This window comes from Solea senegalensis, linkage group LG10 (assembly GCF_019176455.1).
Source record: "Solea senegalensis isolate Sse05_10M linkage group LG10, IFAPA_SoseM_1, whole genome shotgun sequence".
In the NCBI taxonomy this organism is placed as follows: domain Eukaryota; kingdom Metazoa; phylum Chordata; class Actinopteri; order Pleuronectiformes; family Soleidae; genus Solea; species Solea senegalensis.
The window spans coordinates 14,889,641-14,913,255 of record NC_058030.1 but is presented as its reverse complement, the minus strand read 5'-3'; the positions used below and the strand labels follow the sequence as shown (position 1 = coordinate 14,913,255).

The window sequence follows — 23,615 nt, the reverse complement described above, 5'->3', positions numbered from 1 at the left end:
GCTCTTAAGCCAGATGCAATGGAATACAATTGTGGGCAAACTGTAAATATAGGCTGAAAACTTCCCTTGCACTGGACACTCACCAATCTGAGAAAGCCCAGCAGCAAAGTGAGTGTGGTACTGTTTCATGCCAGCTCCTCAGAAAGCAGAACACCTTTACAGTGAAATAAAAAAAAATGAAAATGGGAAAAAAAGAACAAATGTTTTTTTTTCCTTTAGTGTCTTTGTATAACACAATGCAACAGCAATGGTGTATTTACTTGTATTTTGTTGCACCCAACAAAGACTCTTCGAGAGTTTTGACACACTTGAGTACTTTCCTGAATGTCACTTTTACACCAGCATCAAACTTAAGAAGACATTTACTAGACATGAGAATTGTGAAACAAGAGAAAGGCTTCAGATGTGACACGGTGACACCAAAGCATCCATGACTTCCTGCAGATTTGACTTAGAAAGCCCAGAGGATATGCATCTTACACACAGAGATGACACTTTCTTTGGGGGTTGGTGCGCACTGCATTCACTTCCTGCAGCTCTTTACATGATGACACCCCACATGGCTTCCCAGATAGACAAGTTGACTCCAGATGGCTCAGCATGATAGCAGAATTTAAGTTTTCAGTGCACTAGACTTGCTAATTATTGGTGAAAAACTCTTATCTGTGTAGCAGGGGTTCCCAAATGTCATTAGATAGGAGCTGCACTTTACTGCAGACTTGAAATTGATTTATCGCCCCTTCTTCATAACATTGTTAAAAGCTTTGTGTCTCAATTTCAGTTTTTTAGAAGAATTGCAATATTTTAATCATTAATTTTATGCAGTGGCCTTTCATCCCTGCCTGGAGTCTGGAAGCAAATAGTTAAGAATATAGAAATGCTTTTGGGAAGTGGTGTCACTCATATCCAACTTCCTGTTTTGCCTGTTGGGTCCTGAGAGCATTATGGAGTTGAAAGCTGTGTGGAATTTGAGGGCAGTTGGAAAATGAGCGTTGCCACAAAGGAATAAATGAAATTCTATTGAACAGATTTGGCTCTTTCCTTCCATCATTGTTCAAACAAAGTGTATAAGTCTCAAATTCATCTAGCTTCTAAATATTATCTTGTTTGTTCATTACAGATTTTTGAACTGGACTGTGAACCAAAACTGTGACCCACAGGCTGCTGCATGAAATTTAGGCTTAAAGGCCTGTTTCCTGAAATAACAGAGCTGTGGACATAGTGTTGGCTCCAGAGCAGCAATAGCATAACAGACATCTTCCTGTCTGATCTGAAACAAGTGATTTTTTGAAAACCTCCCTCTGTGATGTCACTGGTCTACAAATGTAGGAATATTTCATTGTTCACTGTTAACGCATGGGGTTAAACTAAAGCACTGTGAGATTGATTGTAAGCTTCAAAATGCCAAGGTGTAAAGATCAGAGGTCAGATGAGAAACCATCCTGGTATTCTTTCAGAGGATGGCTGGTGTTGGCTGTTGTCGTTTAATTGAGATACAGCAGGCTGCGGAAATGAGTCATTTGTTGAAAGGGAGCTTCATTTACCCTCGGGATCCTCCCATAATCAGTATTATCCTTAAACGAAAACACTTTCAGTGGAACAGTGCAATCAAAAACCATGCAGCCATGTTAACTGCTTCCTGTATTTGGCAAAACAAAAGAAGGCTGCTTTCACATTCTTTACAGAGCAATGGTCAGTTTACTTGCCATAATGAAACATGTAAGCAAAATGAACTAAAACCATGAAACACAAATGAGCCGCTAAAGAGTTAAGTGAAAAAGTATGTGAAAATTATCTTCATATCTTCACTCTAATGGGAGATCTGTCAATGAAACTGTTGAAAACAGAGGCAAGTTCAGACTATACACAGTTTCTGAAAGGTACTGAGTAAGTTTAAAAACGTCTGTTCAGGGCCAGTTAATGTTATTTTGTTGATCATACTGCTGAGCTTTACTGCCACCTGGTGATGTGAATTACAATTACAATTTTGGACAGAGAAAGTAGTTTTGTTTGTGCATTTATGTTTTGACAGAAAGCAACACTTTTTATTATGATTTTATGACAGTGATTTAATGAAATATAATAATAAAAAACATTTACTTTGCATCTCTGAGTTTGCAGTATGCCAGTATGAGTGGGTTTGTGTTTGTAAAACTTAAATATGAATCGTTTTCATAATCATTATTATTGTTATTATTATCATTATTATTATAATCATTGTTATATTGTTATTTTTATTATTGTTATTATTATTATTATCATTATTATTATCATTATTGTTAGCAGTAGTAGTATTTTGGAGCCATCCCTTTACACGTCGCATTTTACACAATTTAATTTAGAGATATATAAGTATCAGCTCTGTTTTTTGTTTTAATTGTTTGTTTCGGTGAATTTGTTTAAAACGATAAGATGATGTTTGTGAATGAGACAGCTGTGTACGTGCACATGGCAGCACTTGTAGCAGCGGCTGCAGAGAAAGATGCTGTAAAGACACAGGGAAGGATGGAGAAAAGAAACCTCATCAAACCTAGTGATTGTGCAGATTTTTAGCCGAGAGGCTGTGGAGCTGTTTGCCTGACCACAAATAACAACTTTATAATATGTAATTGCAGCAAGATTGGAAAAGTCAAATTAATTAGTTTTAGTATATCTCAAAGTAATGTGATACTGTTGTTTAGAATAAAACTGTGATTTATCAAGGCCTAATGTGTAGTTTATGTAGACCGGCATATATTTGACTGCTATAAACGGACCTCCGCCTTTATAAAGAGTTTCTCCGTCTTTCGAACCGTCTCAGTTGTCGGTGAGGCCGGCGGGGCGGATCCCACACTAGAGTGAAAGAGAAAATAAAGCAACACAACAATAATAACAACAACTTGGCCGTTTCGTGCATTTCGCTAGCAAGCTCCCCTGTGGATATAAAATATCAAGGTGGGTGAATCGGGAGACATGCCGCGGTGCGAGCTCGGCTCCCGACCGGCTGTTGACTAGCACGCCTCGCTGCCGGGAGCTAGCAGTGCATGAGGATGCTAAGTCAGTGCTGTGTGCTAATGGACAGGGCCGTTTACCGAACTCCGTGAGCTGACCACACTTGTGAGGCAACATTGGGCCACAGACCCGCCACGACACGACTTTGTAGCACATCACAAAAGACAATTTTATACTCATACAATATTATAATAGAGAGTTAAATGGCTCCTCTTTACTTCACCCAGAGTTGACTTTAAAGTTAACCAGTTGTTATGATGGCGGTTATGTTTCTATTTACGAAGCTTTACATCGTTTAAATGTAGCGGTAACATCTGGGCAACACGGATTTTGCGGGCCAAATCTGTGCTGCACGTCTTGAGCGATCATATCCGACCTGTCATTATTCCGTGTCATCACCTGTGCAATTGCACGTTTGTAAAAACTGGTATTCTAAATGCGACATGTGATTCCTGTGAGATCTATTTTAGAGCTTCATCTAATGAATATTTTCGAATTTGATTAATCTGCTGATTACTTTTTGGATTAGTCTTGCGCCTCAGGGTGATGTCATCGAAGTCCTTGTTTCGTAACCTGACAAAATAATATCAAAATTACTTGGTAATCTGCAACTGTATAAAATCATCTTTTTCCAACATTACATTTTTCGTAATTAATATTTCTGGTCATTAATATCCTATAGGTTATGCAATCAGATGTAATGTCATGTAGAGATGACAGATTCGTTTTGAAGTGTGCCTGACAGAATATGTCATTACAATTTTGCAAAATGATTTAAATATTGATACTAAAATGCCCAAATTTAATTCTAGGCCTAAATGTGATGGTAATGTGAGCTAGGAAACTGATGGATACTTATTTCTTGAGGAGGCATCAGATTAATCTTGTGTCCTGATGCAGATGAACAGTGTCATACCTGGAGTATCTGTTACTCCGACTTAAAATCTGAACTTTACGCATGAAATTAAATGGTGTTCTTTTTCGAAGTAACACAAGCAATTACAGACTCGGTGGGCAATGCAAATGAACTACTTTTTGACAGCTCATTGACTAAACAACAAAGTATTATTGAAGAAAATGGTTTCATACTTTCATTTTTAGATGCCCTCAGCAATGAATGCAAACAGAGCACTGCAGACTGCCAGCCCAGATGTGGGATCCGCTCCAGGATCAATGGGCAATGTTCCACTTGGAGGGGGACAGTCTGAAGTTTTGAAGCAAGTGCTGGGTGTCATTGAGAAGAAGGTCCGCAACATGGAAAAGAAAAAGGTTAGACCTTTCATTCTAGTGTTTCCAGAAAGCACCTACTGTAGATACATCTCTTACTGAAAAGAAACAATAGTTATTCTATGGAATGTATTAACTTTTTTAATGTTTTTGATGGTCTACAGAGCAAACTGGATGATTATCAAGTCAGGAAGGAGAGTGGGGAACGACTCAATCAGGACCAGCTGGTAGGTACATTGAAGCTTGCATCATTTTGTTCAAGAACATACAAACCCTGTGATAAATGTATTTTTTATCAATATGTGAAATGTTGATTTCTTCTTCATTTTGTAGGAGGCCCTCTCCAAATATCAAGAAATCACGCATAATTTGGAATTTGCACGAGAGTTGCAGAAGACATTCGTGACACTGGGACAAGATGTAATGCTGACTTTACGTATCTGTGCTGCTTCAGAGTGGTGTCTGTCCTGACTTTTGAAACTCAAGCTTTATGTCACTTTTTGTTTATTGTCATTAGCTCCAGAAGGTGGTAAAGAAGTCTGTGCGGCGGGAGCAGCTGCAGCGCGATGAAGCAGAACAGAGGAGGCTGAGGACAATTTTGGAGTTGCAGTTCCTCCTGGACCGACTGGGAGATGAAACTGTGCGACAGGACCTGAAGCAGGGACTCTGTGGCTCACCACTGTTGACAGATGCAGACCTTGCAGCTTTTGATGAGTTCTACAAATTAGTTGGGCCAGATCGAGATCAAAGTGTTAGGTAGGTCTGAGCTGCCAAGGCTTTAATATCTGGATTAGTTTAAGATGTAAAACACTGTTTTTTCTTTTTTGATCAGTCAATCATGCAACATCTCTACACATCTCAGGTTGGTTGACCAGTATGAAGAAGCATCGGTTCATCTCTGGGACCTGTTGGAAGGAAAGGACATGGCTGTGGTTGGGACAACATGTGAGTAAAAATGATCAATATTTGAACAATTGTGAACATTAGAACAAGTATGATGATGATTTATTTTTTTGATGATATTTAAACCAAATATGTTTTCGTATAGAACCTAAGAACATGTGAGACATGACGGCTTTATTTAGATTAAACTGGTGGTCTCTATTTTTAGTAGAACATGTTATCCGATGGTATATGATCAGTCATCAACAAGCTTATAGTAAAGTTGGCCACAGGCCTAGGGCAAAAGACACAGAACAATACTGCTATATAATACTATCTTATCATATGATACTGTGGGCTATAAACTAGTCTTCATTTAATAGTGTTGTGTGTACTGTATTTTGTTAATACACCATGTGTACAAGACTGGGAAAAATCAGGCCTTGGGTATGTTGGCGTACTGCATTCTCAGTGGTGTGGCCTTGGGAAATGCACTGCTGCATTCTGCTCGAGGGCTGAGCACCATGGGCTTATCCTGACTCAGCAGTGTGGCAGGGTGCCAGTGGCCCTGTTGCCTGTGGTTCCACTGGTCAAGTCACATTAGGATACTGGTGACCCAGTTCGCTGGAGTGACACAAGCCACCCATTTTACTTTTGTAAGGAGGTCTCATTTGGTGAGTCAGGTTGCTATTTATTCAGGGTTGAGCAGACGGTAAAGGAATAATACTGCCCTGCTTTTTCTGAAGAACTAAAAGTGGAAAAGTCTGTGCTGAAGGATTAGTGTTCTTTAGTATATTACAACTCATTCTTGATGTAGCAGCCTTTTTCTAATCTAATCAGTCTCTACTTCTTTTTTTTTTTTCAACCTTCTGCTACAGGTTAAAAACTGAATAATACCAGGGTTACAGCAGTACTATATCTGATTAATGGCACAGTGTACTGTAAAATGGTATAAAAACTGATGTACATCTTTTTTTAAAATATGCCCAAATGGAGAAACTCAGCCGTGCATCTCCTTTTGTAATAATGGCAATCATTATTGTGCACTTGGAATCATTTTCCACATTCCAGCTTAATTTGTGTTGCCTGTGACCTCTGAGCTTAACCTGACACACTAACCCTGAGCTGCCACCATAAGGAAACAGTTTCACTGTAAAATTCAAACAAATGTAAAAGATGTGTACACTTCCATTTGTAACAGGTAATAATTGTGAAATGCTGTGTTTACTGTGAAACTTGCTGAGGTTATTGTACTGTGAAAATCTTGTAGGCTGTAGTTGGACTAAATGAACGCAATATGTTTGGCTTGCTTGGCCTTTGTGTGGTTATTATTGATATAATCACATGACTTAATTGACTGTGATATTTTAGCTCTCCTTTACATTTGTCACTTTAGTCTCAGTTTAATGTAACCCATTTGTTTTAAGGTCTTTTAAAGAAGAGTATCTTGACTTTAATTACCTGACATTTTGATACAAGGCTAACCATGTTTTTCTTCTACTAGACAAAGCACTGAGGGAGACCTTGGACCAGGTTCTGCAGAGCGGGTACTTTGACAGGGTCCAGTCTCATCAAAATGGAGTTTGTGAGGAGGAAGAGGAGGAGGAGGAGCCAGCAGCAGCAGCAGCAGCAGTGGCAGCAGCAGCAGCAGCAGCATCAGGAGCAGCTGAATCGTCGGAAGCTGAGGAGCAGACGGTTGATCAAGGTCCTGACTTTTCTCTTAAGTCATCCTGCACCAAACCTGACTGTTTAAAATGAGTATGTACTCGAGTAAGAAAGAGATCAGCATAGCCAACTAAACTACCCTCTCTCTTTTGCAGAAACTGAAATAATTGAGGAGTTCACAGAGCCCATTGAGGTGGAAACGACAGAAGTGAGATTAACGTTCCTGTTACGTTACGTTACATTGTAGGGCTTATTGTGTTTTGTGTCTAATGTTTTCTTTTGTCTCCCTCCAGTTTGTAAATAGACAGTTCATTCCAGACAGCACATACAGTGGCAGTGAGAAGGAGCAGGGGGATGAGTGGACCACAGACACAGAGGTTAGTTACAGGGACTTTTTACCTTTTACTTCTTTGTTTTGTTGAATATTTCCTGTATTTTTTGTTCTGATTTTAGTTTTTGTTTAATCCAAAAAATGATTGAAGTTCAAATTACCTCCATTCAAAGAGGGAAGTCTGTTATACATCCACATTGCTATTTTAATTACAGGGAAAAAAACAAAACATATTCCCATAATATTCCTCCTTTGGTCAATTTCCCCAAAATGTTACAGTAATGTGTAATGACAGACAAATGGTAATGAATACAGTATATTATTACTGAATTCGGATCTGTGGTTGCGTGTGCATTGTGTGACAGCAGAAGTGCTGATCAGCTTTGTCATTTGCACCAGCTGTGTTTCTCCTGCTCACCTGCCTTTGCAGCCTGTGCTATGTTTTGCATAGGGTTAAGCAGCAGCCAGACTTCTATGTCGGTCAACGTCATCTTATTTGTTAATGGACAGTGTTGGCCAACACAGTGATTCTCTATCCCAAAAATCTTCTACTGGATTTAGATCCAGATCCGAGTAAGAAAGCCATTTAAGTCAGATAAAACTCGTTATTCTTTCTGAAATTGTGATCTGTGACATGCAACGTAGTTATGCTGTAAAGTAGCAATGGATGGATGAACATGTTGAGCAGTAGTACTCAGATTGTGACATTCAAATAATTATTCATTGGTATTGAGGGCAGCAAGTGTGCAAAGAGATCATTACACCATCACCAGAAGGCTGGACGGTTGACACAAGGCAGGATTAGTCAACCGCTTCATGCTGTTGACATCAAATGGTTAACAGTTGGTCCTAGTATAGTGCTGTGCTTGGTAAGGGTAATATATGTACAGACAATGTACATGTTTAGTCATCATCAGTAGCAATTGAGTTAACAACGTAATCTAAATATAATCCTGTAGGTATCACCTCAGCATATTTTCATTTGTTCTGCCCTGTGTTTAATACGTCCATCATTCACCTGTTCTGCCTGTCTTGCATTCTTAGGCAGTTGGTACCATGCTGCAGCAGCAGCAGCAGCAGCAGCCTGTGCAGCCTATGGCTTCACCTGTTACCTTGGAGACCCACCCCTTGACTTTAACATCCCCTGTTCCACCTACTGACCCACTGGTCAGGAAGCAGGTGGTGCAGGACTTAATGGCACAGATGCAGGGAACATACAACTTCATGCAGGTAAGGAGTTTGTGCTGCAAACAAATAATAACTGTAAATGTTTTAATTTTAATCCATTTTCATTTAAAAAACGCATACATTCTGCTCTGGTTAATGTCCTCCATCCATACTACTTTGGCATTTCAGAGCCACCAAAACATAGAAGGTTAAAAACATTTCTGGCTGTGTTTTAGTTTGATAACCACAAGGCAGTGTTCTCTGGAAACTATGACTCAGTTAACTTGCATTCCCTCCTTAGATGATACTTATCGGCCACAAACTCTCAGCCTTGAACAAAAACCCCGTCAATTATTTCAGTATGAGCTTTACCTTGTTGTCAGTTTTATAACACAAATTGTTGCGCTTACTTTTCACCATTGTTGTCATTGCACACAAATATTCTTTAAATGGCACAAAGCAGTTTATTTCACTCACACTTTCATACGATATAAATACTGCACCTCTATAATCCAGACAAAGCTTCTGAATTAGTTGGTGAAGAAGCAGATGATCAGACACAGCAAATTCATTTTATTGTTTTTTTCTTCACTTGCATCAAACAGCAAAGCTGCTGTGAGGGAAAATGTTGATCCATTGTCTTTTTATTTATTAATTACACTTAAATATGTTAACGAATTCAGTGAGGCGGGTCGTTTCTGCAGCTTTTTTGTTAGTAATGACGAATGCAGCAGGATTACGACTCTCAAGCACCTCTGATTAAAAACACCTCTGGCTTCTTCCACACATTGTCACGTGTTTTTAAGGCACTGCATGTGCCTTAAAGGGTTAGGGTTAGGCCACTTAAAATGATGTTTGTCTCCTCTCAGGACTCGATGCTGGAGTTTGACGGACAGCCTGTTGACTCTGCCATTGTATCGGCGCAACCTATGAACCCCGCTCAGAGCATCGACTTAACACAGATGGTGTGTCCTCCAGGTAGGTTATGCTGCCAGTTTGTGTAAAGTTAATATAAAGGAAATCTGACAATGGGAGTTTTTGTTGACTAAAGTTCAATATCTTAATCTTAGTTCAGGCAGAGTCTCGGCTATCACAACCCAACACTGTTCCTGTCCAACCTGAGCCTACGCAAGTAAGACACCAAACATGACAATAACATGCTGATGGGATCACACCTGTTAATCTTAAAATGGGGAATGTCTTATGTTTTGCTCTTACTTTACAGGTCCCCATCGTCTCCCCAACACCGCCCCCCATGTATCAGACCTCTCACACGCCAGATCCTCGACCTTCTTCAGAACCCCTCGACCCCATCCAGGTAAAAATTAAATCCAGAGTCACTTGAGATTTAATTGTTAAAATAAATATTTTTAGGTTATTGTGATGATGATGATGAAGTAGCCATAACTTTCTCCATCATTCCAATCACTCAATCAGATAAGTATCATGTAGTCCAACAACTCGTATCCTGTGTCTTCCACAGACCTCAATGTCATTGTCATCAGAGCAGCCTCCGCCCTCCACAGCTCTTTCCCCTGCCTCTCAGACGCAGGTTTTCCAGCCTGTTTCCAAAGCTCCTCACAGCAGTGGCATCAATGTCAATGCAGCACCATTCCAATCAATGCAGACAGTAAGAGTGTGACGACACTGTCGTATGCTTTTCGTCTAAGCTTACTGAGATTCTGCCAAATAATACATGTGCTAAAGTCATTTATTGATTAAGATCAACTTTCACTGGACTACCCGACCTTAAATAAAGCTAAAAATGACTTGCATTAGTAATTATGTCAAGTCCTGAAGTTTCTTCTCATTTTATTACATAGTAATGTACTTTATCTCTAGTAAGTTCCTTGATCCTTCCTCTGGTTTTGGCTTCACCACAATGTGGCCTTTGTTTACCCTCAGGTGTTCAACCTCAATGCCCCAGTCCCGCCAGCTAATGAGACGGAGGCCTTGAACCAGGCCAACCAGTACCAAAACAACTACAACCAGGCTTTCAGTAACCAGTCGCAGCATCCTGTGGAGCAGACAGACATGCAGTCAGAACAGCTACAGTCTGGTGGGCAGATTTTCACTACATTGTTCCTTTACTCCTTGGATTGATTGTGCCACACTTGTGTTTCTGAGATTACATTCCAGTTAGACATGTTAATACTTTCCTGTTTTGTGGCCAGAGATTGACTCCCATCTGTTTTCCTTTAACAAATTCCATGTTTTCCTTTTAGTAGTTGGTGCTTTCCATTCCCAAGACCAGTCAGGAGGCCATCAGCAGCCGTCTCCGCAGGGCCCAGGCTTTGGCAGACAGGCTCAGTCCTTCTACAATAGCAGAGGTATGTCTCGTGGTGGACCCCGTAATGCCAGGGGTATGATCAACGGCTACAGAGGCTCCTCAAATGGATTCAGAGGTACACTCAAAACATATAGCTACAAGCAAATTTAAGAAAACCATGTTAAGATTTTTAGACAAACATTATATAATTGTTGTAGTGAGTTTGTCAGTCTATTTTTTCATTATTATTATTATTATTTAAAGACCAGCCTCTCTCATGCACTGCTGCTTTTCTGTGGTGAACAGTCTGATGGTTACTATGGTGATGGTACTTGGAGCAGGTGTTAGCCAAAACAATCAGAATGACAAACGATGTGTAACATGGCCATTGTCTGAAAGGGGCTTAAATTGTTGATCTTGTTGTTCTCCTCAGTAGAAGCATTTTAATTTAGAGCTCTTGTTTTTGTCCAGGTGGCTATGATGGTTATCGTCCTCCTTTTGCCAACACTCCAAACTCTGGTTATGGACAGACTCAGTTCAACACACCCCGTGATTACTCGAATGGAAATTATCAGAGGGTATGAGGAGCGTTCAGACCTCACACTGGCTTTGATAATTAAAATGTTACTATCTGCTGGAGCCGTTTCTAAAATGTGTTCTTGTTCCTGTTGTTGCTCAAGGACGGTTACCAACAGAACTACAAGCGTGGAGCTGGTCAGGGACCCAGAGGAATGTCAAGAGGCAGCACTCAGGCAATGCGATCCTGAGGGGGGAGAGGCCTTTCTTAATGACTGTGACTGATTTAATTGCACCACACTGAAAATTCTAAATTCATCCATGCATTTGCCCCAGCTCACTCATGTCCTTTTTTCTGTTTGTTCATCAGTGGTATTTTTCCTGTTTCTTTAGTCAAAGTAAATGTCTGCTTTGATTTTTGGAAATACATCATTTAAAGTCTAAAACACAAGGTAAGTTGTAAATCTAATAATTGATTTACACACACCATGTGTCACAATATTCCTGTAAACTTGAAAGATTTCATAAGTTATTTTTTGTATTAAAAATGCACCTGCCACTGCTGGTCCAATCCTTGGGAGTTCAATCCCTTTCTCGGTTCTTTTGTCATTTTGATTCTAAAAAAATAAGCCTTTTATGTTCAGTGAGCTCCCGTTTTCTTGTTTGTAAATTGATGTTGCTTCAAGAGTTTCAATAAAGTTGTGTTGCATACCTGTGCTTCAGCTATTTGTTTTTATTGCAGTTTTGAGAGCTGTCACTCAAAAATGAAATGTTAAGTGCTGATGGGGAGATATTTTTAATATCTATTTTTTTAAATGGAGCCCTTTTGATTGAACTAAATTAATTGTTCACATGGTGCATGTGCTGCAATTTTAAACCCTAAACTATTCCATACCTGAGTTTTGCTTCTATAACAATATATAGGAATGTCGGCCAGTGATGCAGCGCCACCGCATGGTCACCAGAGCGCAGGCGCAGATAATTAAAAAAGACAACAAAAAGACCCGCTGAATTAATTTAAAGAGCCTCAGGGCAAGTTGGGTCTCTTAACTCTCCAGCAACTTTGATGACGTTTGTTGGATTACTGAGTAACAGTATATTAATTTATGGACATCAACAAAATATAGTTTGAATAAGCAGTAACTTCATGCAAAAAAAAATACAATTTAAAGAAAACTCACGTGCAGCAAAAAAACTCATAACCCGAAATGTATCAAACTGTACAATGATTTACAGTAAAAGAAATGCAGTGATTTACATTCAACATTTATTAGTGGTCTTGATGCACCTGGAGTGCTGTGATCTTGAGGAAGTTTATTTCAAAGCCGAATGTGTCCTGGGTTTCCTGTTGTTAATTGTTTTTAGTTATTTGTGTAATTCTGACATAAGGTTATTTACGTGAAAGAAGAAGAACGTCTGGGTCTAAATTTCCTTGGTGTTCTGTCCCTTTAAAAACGCGTGTAGTTGGTGAGGAAACTGTGATGCTTGTTTTAGTCATTATTAATATGTTTGGGGAGGAGAGGGAAGGGTTTACTTCACGCCTGGCAGACTAAACTCAGGGATCAGAAATAAATACTGTCGCGTAAATGTGACGTCACACCGGGGTCCTCCATGAACGGGTGTCTCCACGTGAGAGTTCAGTATCAACAGCATGATGGCTGCCGTGTAACTTCAGCACCTGAGTTATCCATGTTCTGTGAAAATTAATTCATAAGTCCTTTGTCTGCAATCGGAAGGTAAAAATGAAAACGCTTCGTGTTTGAAGTGGCGCTTTGATATCGCGATATGTGTGCCTCTTTTTCTCATAGGTTGCAGATGAACTCGTTTATTTCAAGTTTAGCTAACTTCACGTCACCGGCGCAGTTGCTGCTGACACTTGACTTGTTTGAGTTAAGTTCTTAGTGTTTGTTTTCTCTCAGTGACAGGAAGACGATGGCAACGGTTCGCAAGAAGGTCGACAACCGGATCCGTGTACAGATAGAGAATGGAGTCTCTTTGCAGCACCGCTCCATGTTTGTTGTGGTGGGAGATCGAGGCAGAGATCAGGTAATGTCTCATGCCTTTCACCTCCACACTATTATACGAGTCTCAGTTTACATTCAGAATCATGTCTCTGTTTCCAGGTTGTCATCCTGCATCACATGTTGTCCAAAGCCAGCGTGAGAGCTCGACCCTCAGTTCTGTGGTGCTACAAAAAAGACCTTGGTTTCAGCAGGTAAGCCCTCACACAGGCAGATCTGGAGAAGGTCATCCATGCTTTTATTTAAAATTGATACACTTTCACCTTCCAACTTGTTCACAATGCAGCTGCTCGGCTTTTAGCCAACAATGACAAACCCAGCTACATCAGCTCTATTGTGGCCTCACGTTTTTGGTTTCCTGGTACCTGTTAGTTTCAGAATGGATTTTAAGATATTACTCATTACTTTTGAAGCACTTTGTATCCTAGCTCTCAAATACATTACTAAATGTGCACCTCCATTGTGAGCCTCAGCTCACTGAAAATCTTTCAAATCTTTTTACAAAAGCCTGTTCTTCGCACATGACCTTATTGGAAGTGTTAACTTCTTATATTCTAACATTATTTATTGTTGTTTTGTATTTTAATTGCCCTGTTTTATAGATTCAACATTGGAAAGCACTTTATGACTTGTATGGAAAAGTGCTACACAAATACATTACATTATTATTTAAGGAGAATGTTGACGTTTGACGTGTGTGTGTGTCTGAAACAGTAATCGCAAGAAGCGCATGAGACAGCTGCAGAAGAAGATCAAAACGGGCACGTTGAATCTGAATCAGGACGACCCGTTTGAACTCTTCATCGCTGCAACAAACATCCGCTACTGTTACTACAATGAGACGCACAAGATTCTGGGAAACACCTACGGCATGTGTGTCCTGCAGGTGAGTCTGTGAGACTATGACACTATTTATCTTTCCTTAAAATGTAATATTTCTTCTGCCATCTCAGTCTTTGTTTAACTTGGTCAAATATATCTTGAAAACAGGGCTCATAAGAAACATTTGTATATTTCAAGTCAGAATATAAAAAGGTTGGGATCCATGTCTTTAGATTATTATATTGTCAGTATATTGGATGCCTTAAAGCTTTATTTCTATTTGTTTACTTGTCACACAGGATTTTGAAGCACTTACACCCAACCTCCTAGCAAGAACGATTGAGACTGTAGAAGGAGGCGGGATTGTGGTCATACTGCTGCGGACAATGAACTCTCTTAAGCAGCTTTACACTATGACTATGGTAAGTTTCTCCATCACATGTCATCTTCACACACGTCAGACTGTACGCTCTCGTCAGATAACTTAAGATGGCTGTGGTTTGTTTTCAGGACGTACACTCCCGCTACAGGACAGAGGCTCATCAGGATGTGGTGGGACGGTTCAATGAGAGGTATGTGAAACTGGAGGATTTCTGGTCAGTGGCATGACAGTTTAAACGTGTCTCTAATTTTGTTTGACAATTTTTAGGTTCATTCTGTCTCTTGCATCTTGCAAGAACTGCGTCGTCATTGACGACCAACTCAACATCCTCCCCATGTCCAGTCACATGGCAAATATCAAGCCAGTTCCCCCAAAGACTCAGGTACCATTGATTTATTTATCTCATTAGAAAAATGTGAGACTTTTATTGTTTAAAGTTACTCCAGTCTGATATTTTCAATTTTCTTTCTCTTTCATATTTATTCAACAAAACATTAGTGTATGTTGGACTTTTGGGATAACTAAACAATCCATTTAAAGCCATTGTCTTGAGGCTTGGGGGAAATGTATAGATCCTTGATAAGAAAAATAATTATCATTTGCACCCTTAAGCTATACTTGTACTTTCCAATGGCTATCTGTTTTTCTTTGTATGGATTTTAAGTTATGTTATTTTTTGTTATGCTTGACATAAAAATGTCTCTTGAATTAGTTTATGCCACTCCTGGTATTTCTGAATATTACAAACATAAAGAAGAAACTATGTGTGGTTGCTGTTGATGCTTTTTGACTTTGGAAGTTTGTACATTTTGTTTGGGTATTTTGTCCTTTTCATGATCATTTATCTGCTTTCCATCTGTATAGACATTTCAATAATGAATTGTTATTTCTCATGAGGTGCCTTTTTTATAACAAGTTGTCTGATACTGTTCAGGAGGACAGTTTGTCTCCACGAGAACAGGAGCTGAAGGCTCTGAAGGAGTCCCTTCAGGACACTCAGCCTGTGGGGGTGTTGGTGGACTCCTGCAGGACCATGGATCAGGTCAGGATCTCGTTTAAGAGCCTCTTTTTACCAAGTATAATGTAAATTGATGAACACGCCATCAGGTTCATAGATGTTTGTGACCATGTTCTGATGGATGATGTGCTGGAAGGTGTCCCAGGTGTCATTTACACTTATTTGTTTTCCCATCTTCTAGGCCAAAGGAGTGCTGAAGTTCATTGAGGCGATCTCAGAGAAAACCCTGAGGAGCACTGTGGCTATGACTGCAGCCCGTGGTCGAGGAAAGTCTGCAGCTCTGGGGTTGGCCGTTGCTGGAGCTGTGGCCTTTGGGTACATATTTGTTTTAAAGTGTTGTATTACAAAGTCAAGCACACATCAAGTCACACATGTATATTTTTCTGTGATATTGCCCTCACTTACAGCCAGTTTTTCCCTTTACAGCTACTCCAATATTTTCGTAACGTCACCAAGCCCAGACAACCTCCACACCATGTTTGAGTTTATCTTCAAAGGATTTGATGCTCTGCAGTATCAGGTAGACTGTCTGAACATCTTCTCTGTATCAGTTGATGCTGTTCGCTTAGAACTTACAGTACTTCGTATTCTTCTGTACATTCATAGGAGCATCTGGACTATGAAATCATCCAATCTTTGAACCCAGAGTTCAACAAAGCAGTGGTGCGCGTCAACATCTTCAAAGAGCATCGACAGACAATTCAGGTAAATGGAGCCACATCACTACTCAATTTACTGAAGGGAAACATGCATCTGATCTTCCTGTTCCTGTGTCCAACAGTACATCCACCCCGGTGATGCAGTGAAACTGGGCCAGGCTGAATTGCTGGTCATTGACGAGGCTGCAGCCATCCCTCTCCCTTTGGTCAAAAAACTGCTCGGGCCTTATCTGGTTTTCATGGCCTCCACCATCAACGGGTCAGTGAGAGAGCTTGATGACATTTATATAACCACGCACCCAATGGATTTCATGACAAATGACATAAAGGCAATCAGTAAATATTATGTGTACAAGTGCATGACCAAAATATTATTGATTAACCTATGGTTTATTGTCTTTATTAACTGGTGTATACAATGTCTGAAATTTGTGAAGATGTGCATCACAACTGTGTTACATAATCTTTAAACATAAACACAGTTCTCAGTATAGCTGTGTTTAGATCTGTGTTTGTTTTACACTGCAACACTACTGCGCTGCACACAGGAAGTCAGTTGTCTTATGTCAAGGCCAAATTATGGCAGCAGCAACATTGTGCAAGTAAAAAGGTGAAGACCACTCGGGTTATAGTTCTGCAAAAATAAGGCTAACCTAATATCATAACCTATCATTAATGTAATCATTTATAACATCATTGGTAAAGTATTATTACATTATCAGGTTCTACTAGGCAGAATAATAACATCAACAACCAAAAATCACCAAAAGTTACACACTGACGGAAATTGATCAAGTTGTTTGTTGTTGTTTAGTCAATGATTAAATAGTTAATGTTCTACTGATCAATAAATGATTTAGACGTTTCATTCATATTTCTGGTCTCTGTAGGTACGAAGGTACCGGTCGCTCCCTCTCCCTCAAACTGATTCAGCAGTTGAGGCAACAGAGTGCAGACAGTCAGCAGAGTATGTCAGCAGAGAACAGGTCCACCAACACAACGAGGCTAGCAGCAGGTAAAGAACTACTGCATCTCAGCGTTTGACTGTGTTTGTTTGGTGCGTCTCTATCACCTGACTGACGTCGGTTTATTTTTCTGTCACAGCTCGCTCTCTACATGAGGTTTCTCTGCACGAGTCCATCCGATATGCTGCGGGGGACGCCGTGGAGAAGTGGCTGAATGATCTGCTATGCCTGGACTGTCTTAACATTCCCAGGCTCATTTCTGGCTGCCCACTTCCACAGACTTGTGACCTGTATCCTTTAGTTACACCTGGTCTGGACCCGTCCATGACACCTGATGCTCTGGAGTGATAATGGCAATATGTTTTTGTGTCTAGCTCTGGACATTTGGCTTATTAAGGTGGTACAAAAATATTATTCCTTACAAAGAAAGTGGCAGTGCATGCTGTGACTGGTTTGTCTTCTTCAACAGAACCACACATGTCTAGTCTGTCTTTGAGTTTATTTTTAAGTCCACATCAAAAAAATTGTAGATCCTTACCTATGCTGTTCAGATATTATGTGAACAGAGACACACTGTTCTGTTACCACAAGGCATCCGAGGCCTTCTTGCAGAGGTTGATGGCTCTCTATGTGTCATCACATTATAAGGTGATATATTTAACTTGTAATAAAAAGTCATTATGATTTATACAGACAGCGTAGTGTCCCACACACAATGTTTTATCTCTTTAGTGTTTATTTGCTGACACTTTTGTTTCCTTTGGCTCCAGAATTCCCCCAATGACCTGCAGATGTTGTCTGATGCTCCGGCTCATCACCTCTTCTGCCTCCTGCCGCCTGTTCCTCCTACACAGAACTCACTACCTGAAGTCCTCGCTGTTGTGCAGGTAAAACCTCATGAAAGTCTTCACTATTCTAACTATTATTTTAATTGATTAAACTGTTGATTATTTTCTCAAATAATTGATTAGTTTTCCAAACCATGTGTTCTAATATGTCTTTTTTCAAAAAACAAAATGATTCAGTTTTAATGATTTCTTATGATGAAACCAGAAAACATTCACAGAGGCTGAAGAATTATACAGTTTGTTTAAGTTGTTAAAAAAAAAAAACCCAAATCAAATAATAGTTTATCAAAATAGTTGGTGATTTATTTAGTTATGGAGTAGACTGCAGACCCTAATTCCTTAAATACCCTTCTTCTCCTCTGAGTCCAGACATTTTTGAGCAGTGTACCAGGGCTTTTAAGGTCTCGTATCATTCTGTATTTTTGATGCTTAACAGTTTGCTGCTTTCTGCTCGCTATGCTAGCATCCTGTGTGTTGAAGAGCTACTAGCTGCATTATTGTGTAGGTGGAGGTGGGTTGCGCAACAGACCGAAACAAATATAAAAATAAACACGGTTTGAAAATGTATTTTGTGGATATACTGTCTTTACCTTTGTTTTCAGTAAAGCCAATATTTCAGTTGAACACATTTTCCTCCTCTGACACACCATTGTCATTTCTGTTGTAATATAATACCTTTCTTACATATAGAACCTCTAAGGGTGTGATTATTGGTACACAAAAGTGGTATCAATCAAGCCAACTCAACTTATACCAAATCAGCAGTTTAACTCTCATTATATCAAGCCCAATTTCTCAAAACCTTGTCAAAATCGACATGTTTGTGTAACTTATAAGTTTTGATTTTATTTGAGTATGAATGTTTGTTTCCTCTCAGGTGTGTCTGGAGGGAGAAATATCTCGGCAATCCATCCTCAACAGTCTCTCTAGGGGGAAGAAGGCCTCCGGTGATCTCATCCCCTGGACTGTATCAGAACAAGTAAATAACACATTTTTCTTCTCTTTTTTTTTCTGTCTTTGTTTTGTTGTTTTTTACGAGCAATTAGTTGTCGTTTCCACAGTGCGAGCATGAATTGTTTGCTTTTTTCTTTGTAGTTTCAAGACCCAGAGTTCGGCAGCCTCTCTGGGGCCAGAGTGGTGCGAATAGCTGTCAATCCAGACTACCAGGGGGTAAGAACTCACAGAGGCCTTAGCTGTTTGTTGAATGTTTTAATTAATTGTCATGTGTTTAACTGGCTCTCCACCTGTGTAACAGATGGGTTATGGCTCCAGAGCGCTCCAACTGCTGCAGATGTACTACGAGGGCAAGTTTCCCACCATGGATGAGAGCGCACACTCAAACCACAATGAGATCACATCTGTCACCAGTGAGGTAATACAACAAAAGACATCTGAATTGCATTAATCCCCACATGCAGTTTAAAAGTACAATTAAAAACCACACAACTGTAACACACTCTCTGTTGTCCAGGCTGTCAGTCTTCTGGAGGAAGTTATCATGCCACGGAAGGAGCTGCCCCCTCTGCTGCTGAAGCTGAGCGAGAGGAGAGCAGAGAGACTGGACTATTTAGGCGTTTCGTACGGCCTGACCACACAGCTGCTCAAGTGAGCACAGTAAAATATGGAGAAGGGAGGTGGTGGAAACATTTCATAAGATTCAGATAAATGTTAAAATGTGTTTTTTTAACTGACAGGTTCTGGAAGAAAGCGGGTTATACTCCAGTCTACTTAAGACAAACCCCTGTAAGTATTCTAATAAAATGTCTTGTTTTTATGTTTAAGGGGTGGTTCATATCATTGTCTTTTGCACAAATACATTATTTTCTATTTTTTCTTGATTTAATGGCTTGTTTAATTCAGCGAGGATGCAGCACTGTCATTAATCTCTGCAGCCTCCAGGTTTTAGTTGTAGACAGACGTGCAACCCTGCAAGCACCTTGTTTAAAGCACTTCTTGCTGCTTCCATGTGTTTTTCTCACATGTTTAGGTGCTACATGTAAACAGACATTAAATGTGTGTCCGTGCCGATGTCACATGCAGTAATTGTTGGTATGCTGTTGTATCTAGAATGACCTGACAGGAGAGCACTCATGTGTGATGCTGAAGGAGCTGAATACAGATGAAGCCCAAGTGCAGAGCCAGTGGCAATCTGCTTTCTGGAAAGGTGAACTTTTCCTGCACTGCCTCAGTTGATGTAGTTTGTTTTTAAACTTACTTTATAGTGCACCAAATTGAGCCTTCTGTTTCCTTCAGATTTCCGACGGCGCTTCCTGTCCCTCCTCTCCTACCAGTTCAGTCGCTTTCATCCAAGCCTGGCACTCACCATCTTGCAGAGTAAAAACTCAAAGGAGGAGACGAGCAGTTAAGATCCTTCCATTTCAATTTTTTCTTGCACGTCTTGCAGGCGTGATCCGACTCATTTCTGTTCCTCACAGTCCTCAGTAGCTCCGAGCTGGCCGCTCAGTTCAGCCCATACGACCTTAAACGTCTGGAGTTGTATTCAAGGAGCATGGTGGATTATCACCTCATCATGGACCTGATCCCAGCAGTGGCACGCATGTTCTTCCTCAGGCAGCTTGGTGACATTTCCCTGTCAGCAGCACAGTGTGTAAGTTGCCTCATTGGTTTGAAAACCCCACTTTTCCATTTGCTGTGACCAGTTATTTTCTTGTGGATGTTGATCGGCCGATGACTGCTCTTCTCCAGGCATTACTGCTCGGTATAGGGTTGCAGCACAAGACTGTGGACGATCTGGAAAAAGAGATTGATCTCCCAAGCTCACAGCTCATGGGCCTCTTCAACCGTCTTATCCGTAAATTTGTGCAAGTGAGTTTACTTCATTGGAGGAAGTTGCAGGGGAAAAGAAAGTATAAAGATGTTGTATGTATAACCTGTAATTAAGTCGACAGCAATATTTATTATTTCTGTTGTCATTTGTACTGCAGGCCTTCACCAGCATCCAGGAAAAGGCGATTGAGGCAGAGATGGCAGAAGCTAAAGATGTAGCCTTGGAGCCAACTGTGAAAAGCCTTAATGATGATCTGGTATGTTGTGTTACAGTAACTGTGAAATAAGTGCAGAAACATTTTCTGGTTTCAGTTTTCTCTAACGTTAACAACATATATAAGTTTGATGCTTTTTGTATTTGTGGACTAAATTCTATATTTTCTTCTCAATTTATTAAAATATTTTGTTGCAGCCAATGTACAAACTTAAGGTTTTTCTTGACTTTAACAGAATGAAGCTGCCAAAGAATTTGAGGAACAACACAAGCAGGAAATAGAGAAAGTGAAGGAAATGGACTTGGAACAGTGAGTATAAAGTCATGACTGTGTCCTCAGTCAGTATCAGAATCAGGGCAATGTTTACTGAAGCGATTCTTTTTATTTACAGGTACAGGATCCGTGGGGATGATGAGGAGTGGGACCAGGTGTTGAAGAAAGCAGGGAACACAGCTATTGTCAGCATAAAGAGGTGCAGTGATGCTCAGGATCTGAGGAGGTACTGTGTGATATATTTACAGAAACTGTGTTTTCTTTAATCTGTGTTCTTATTTCCAACAGTGACAAGAAGAGGAAGATGGTTAGGGGGAATGTGGAACAGAGCAATGGCGGTCCCCAACATGGGAAAATGAAAAAGAAGGAAATGCAACATGGCAAATTCAAGAAGAGCAAGGACAAGCATGGGAAATTTGGAAAGAAGGTGTGACAATAGAGTGCTGCATCGACAGGACACTGAGTGGCTGCAAAGCAACAGCAGCCAGAGAATTATGGATTTCTTGGAGGGACATGTACTGAATCAAAACAAATGGTATCTTCTTTTTCTTTTATCCCTGACCATTTCTTTGAATTTATGTCATAACATGTTGCTTTGGTTTATGTGGTGTTCAAGACCAAAAACACAATACACACTTGTACTAAATAAGAAGAATTTACTTATTTCAAGTATTTCAAACATTTGATAACTAGTTTTTGAGGTCCATTTTTGTTGTCATTATTTCTATAAATAAAAAAAAAACATTTAAACTTTTTTTAAAACTAGAAACCTGAGGTATATGACTGGTTTTAAGCTTCACTGAGTTAGTCACTTAAACACCTGAGGCTGTAAATCTATCCACTTCTGTCTGAGCTGCTGTTTCACGGTCTCTGGTGCGAAGATGCAATCTATGGCTTGCTGGGAGAGCTTCCACATGGCGTCATGACTCAGGCCAAATGTGGAAGCCGCCAGCTGATACTCCTGAGACAAGTCTGTACAGAAGACGCCCTTATCATCGGTCTGTAATATGACAAAGAATAAAAATCATTCATGGTGAACCAAGTTTTTCTTTCCAGCCATCATGTATCATTTCAGGTTCTGTTTAAATTTTTACAGCAAAACAAAAGGTTGGCATCCTGTAAATGTATTTTTTATTTAAATTAGAACTGAGGAAAGGTTTAAGGGATTTTTCTGTGTGTGGAATGACAAACACAGATGAAGTTAAAGTCACGTCATATGTTTTAGCAAGAACAAATAAAGGCAACTTACACAAATCACACTTGGATGTCCCAGCTGGTACCAGTATTTAAAGTGATGCTTGGAGTAACATGGCACAGTTTGTCCTTTAACATTTGATGTCAGGCATAACTCTACAAGAAAGTTGGGAGATCAAATACCCAGCCAAAATACTGTGGAAACTACAGAACATATATATATATATTAAATCACCGTCTTACCCAGTGGTATGTTGTTCTTAAGCACTTTGTCAACCAGACTTTGAGATCCACCCACTTCAGGATGCAAGAAGGTACCGTGACCAATCCTGTCAGGAGGAAGATTCAACAGCAACTCTGACTCCTCCAGCTGGGATTGTACCTGAAAGATTTTTGTTGTTGTAGACACTGGGGCTTAGAACAAATGATGGAAAGACAATTTGATTTATACTTCTGAGAGGTGCAATGACAACTTCAGTCCACAGTTTCTGGCCCTCTCTAGAGCTGGAAGTAGAGATTTTCCATCACCCACCTAAAGATGAAAATTATAGCATCAAAGGTACTGTCACTATCTTTTTTTTAAAGCCACTAAATAAAACTGGTTGACTGACTGTTGGATCTCCGCTTAGATCGAGTCCCACCACCAAACCATCAGAGGACAGCAGGAACTCCTCAGCCAACTCCACCGTCTCCATAGCAACTTTCGCTCCATTCCTTCGGTCAATTGCCACAAGAAACCTTAAAGATAAATAAGCAGATTTAGACTCAGACTTACATTGTTACAGCATAGGTGGTTTTAACTGGCCATTAGCCACTAATGTAGGCAGCCTGAGGCCAGCAGATCCAATTCTCATACACTTAAATGCAGAAAGTGTACATTTTGTACTACGCCTACCTGACATCAATGTCCAGTCCCTCACTTTTACACAGCTGTATGGCTCTGATGATGGCTTCAATATATTTCCTTTTTGTCAATCCTAGGAAAAAGAATGAAGCAGTTAACATAAAGATTACATGTTTATGGTCTTGATTTACAAAGCTGACAGCCATACAATCAAATGTAAGGCTCCATGTCGAGTATGATTACCTGTGTTTTTCTCCTCCCTTGGTGTACTTCTGAGCTCTAAATATTTGACAGAATCAGCTGCAAACTCCCTGATTACATCTGTAGCCACCTGGAGAGAAAATAACATGTGTTGCTGATGATCTGGGTAATTATATTAAAAAAAGAACAGCAGTTGAGTTGGTCCTCACCATCAGAATGTCCTCCTCTGTGTCCACCAGCTGATGGATGACCTTAAACACCTGAAAACACCTGCAGATATGTGCACCATGTTGTTAGTGATGTTCTGTTTGAATGAGGCATGAGGTGATGAGAATTTC

The 23,615-nt window shown here is 40.0% G+C and overlaps 3 protein-coding genes across 6 annotated transcripts; 2 read left to right on the top strand and 1 right to left on the bottom strand.

Moving 5' to 3' along the window:
- The first annotated feature begins 2,785 nt into the window (after positions 1-2,785).
- Positions 2,786-11,759, top strand: caprin1b (cell cycle associated protein 1b). Of its 4 annotated transcripts, none has more exons than XM_044036105.1 (18): positions 2,786-2,934; positions 4,093-4,260; positions 4,383-4,445; positions 4,552-4,638; positions 4,736-4,974; positions 5,081-5,163; positions 6,605-6,805; positions 6,921-6,973; positions 7,059-7,142; positions 8,141-8,326; positions 9,133-9,241; positions 9,334-9,395; positions 9,489-9,581; positions 9,747-9,893; positions 10,169-10,322; positions 10,492-10,668; positions 11,004-11,110; positions 11,213-11,759. In XM_044036105.1, exons 2-18 carry the CDS (start codon positions 4,093-4,095, stop codon positions 11,297-11,299), a joined length of 2,100 nt encoding a protein of 699 aa, XP_043892040.1. In that variant the 5' UTR covers positions 2,786-2,934; the 3' UTR covers positions 11,300-11,759. The 4 variants fall into 4 exon arrangements, with proteins under 4 accessions (XP_043892040.1, XP_043892039.1, XP_043892038.1 ...); XM_044036104.1 differs by having other exon boundaries at positions 10,489-10,668; XM_044036103.1 differs by having other exon boundaries at positions 5,051-5,163.
- Positions 11,760-12,664: 905 nt separating this feature from the next.
- On the top strand, positions 12,665-22,080 carry nat10 (N-acetyltransferase 10). Its single transcript, XM_044036643.1, has 29 exons — positions 12,665-12,784; positions 12,968-13,094; positions 13,172-13,263; positions 13,784-13,955; positions 14,191-14,313; positions 14,402-14,463; positions 14,541-14,655; positions 15,208-15,315; positions 15,473-15,606; positions 15,718-15,811; positions 15,898-15,996; positions 16,073-16,209; positions 16,841-16,965; positions 17,055-17,205; positions 17,467-17,563; positions 17,686-17,802; positions 18,641-18,742; positions 18,859-18,933; positions 19,019-19,135; positions 19,235-19,368; positions 19,458-19,506; positions 19,831-19,927; positions 20,017-20,124; positions 20,199-20,371; positions 20,470-20,589; positions 20,709-20,807; positions 21,001-21,074; positions 21,157-21,237; positions 21,327-22,080. Exons 2-29 carry the CDS (start codon positions 12,981-12,983, stop codon positions 21,469-21,471), a joined length of 3,114 nt encoding a protein of 1,037 aa, XP_043892578.1. The 5' UTR covers positions 12,665-12,784; positions 12,968-12,980; the 3' UTR covers positions 21,472-22,080.
- On the bottom strand, positions 21,678-23,570 carry adal (adenosine deaminase-like; the record flags this gene model as incomplete). The annotated part of the gene is made up of 8 exons (XM_044036645.1): positions 21,678-22,038; positions 22,288-22,388; positions 22,476-22,614; positions 22,684-22,764; positions 22,844-22,970; positions 23,128-23,209; positions 23,320-23,407; positions 23,487-23,570. Coding segments are annotated over 8 exons (894 nt in total), but the record flags the coding sequence as incomplete, so codon positions are not given.
- Between the last annotated feature and the right edge of the window lie 45 nt (positions 23,571-23,615).

What these genes read in the sequence shown, in the direction of transcription:
- nat10 (XM_044036643.1), top strand. Translation starts at nt 12,981, where the DNA reads ATGGCAACGGTTCGCAAGAAGGTCGACAACCGGATCCGTGTACAGATA. An exon ending in CTGACCACACAGCTGCTCAA is followed by an intron (nt 19,369 to 19,457) that starts GTGAGCACAGTA and finishes TTTAACTGACAG; the next exon opens with GTTCTGGAAGAAAGCGGGTT. An exon ending in CCCTGTCAGCAGCACAGTGT is followed by an intron (nt 20,372 to 20,469) that starts GTAAGTTGCCTC and finishes GCTCTTCTCCAG; the next exon opens with GCATTACTGCTCGGTATAGG.
- caprin1b (XM_044036102.1), top strand. Translation starts at nt 4,093, where the DNA reads ATGCCCTCAGCAATGAATGCAAACAGAGCACTGCAGACTGCCAGCCCA. An exon ending in GCAACATGGAAAAGAAAAAG is followed by an intron (nt 4,261 to 4,382) that starts GTTAGACCTTTC and finishes GATGGTCTACAG; the next exon opens with AGCAAACTGGATGATTATCA. An exon ending in GAACATACAACTTCATGCAG is followed by an intron (nt 8,327 to 9,132) that starts GTAAGGAGTTTG and finishes GTCTCCTCTCAG; the next exon opens with GACTCGATGCTGGAGTTTGA.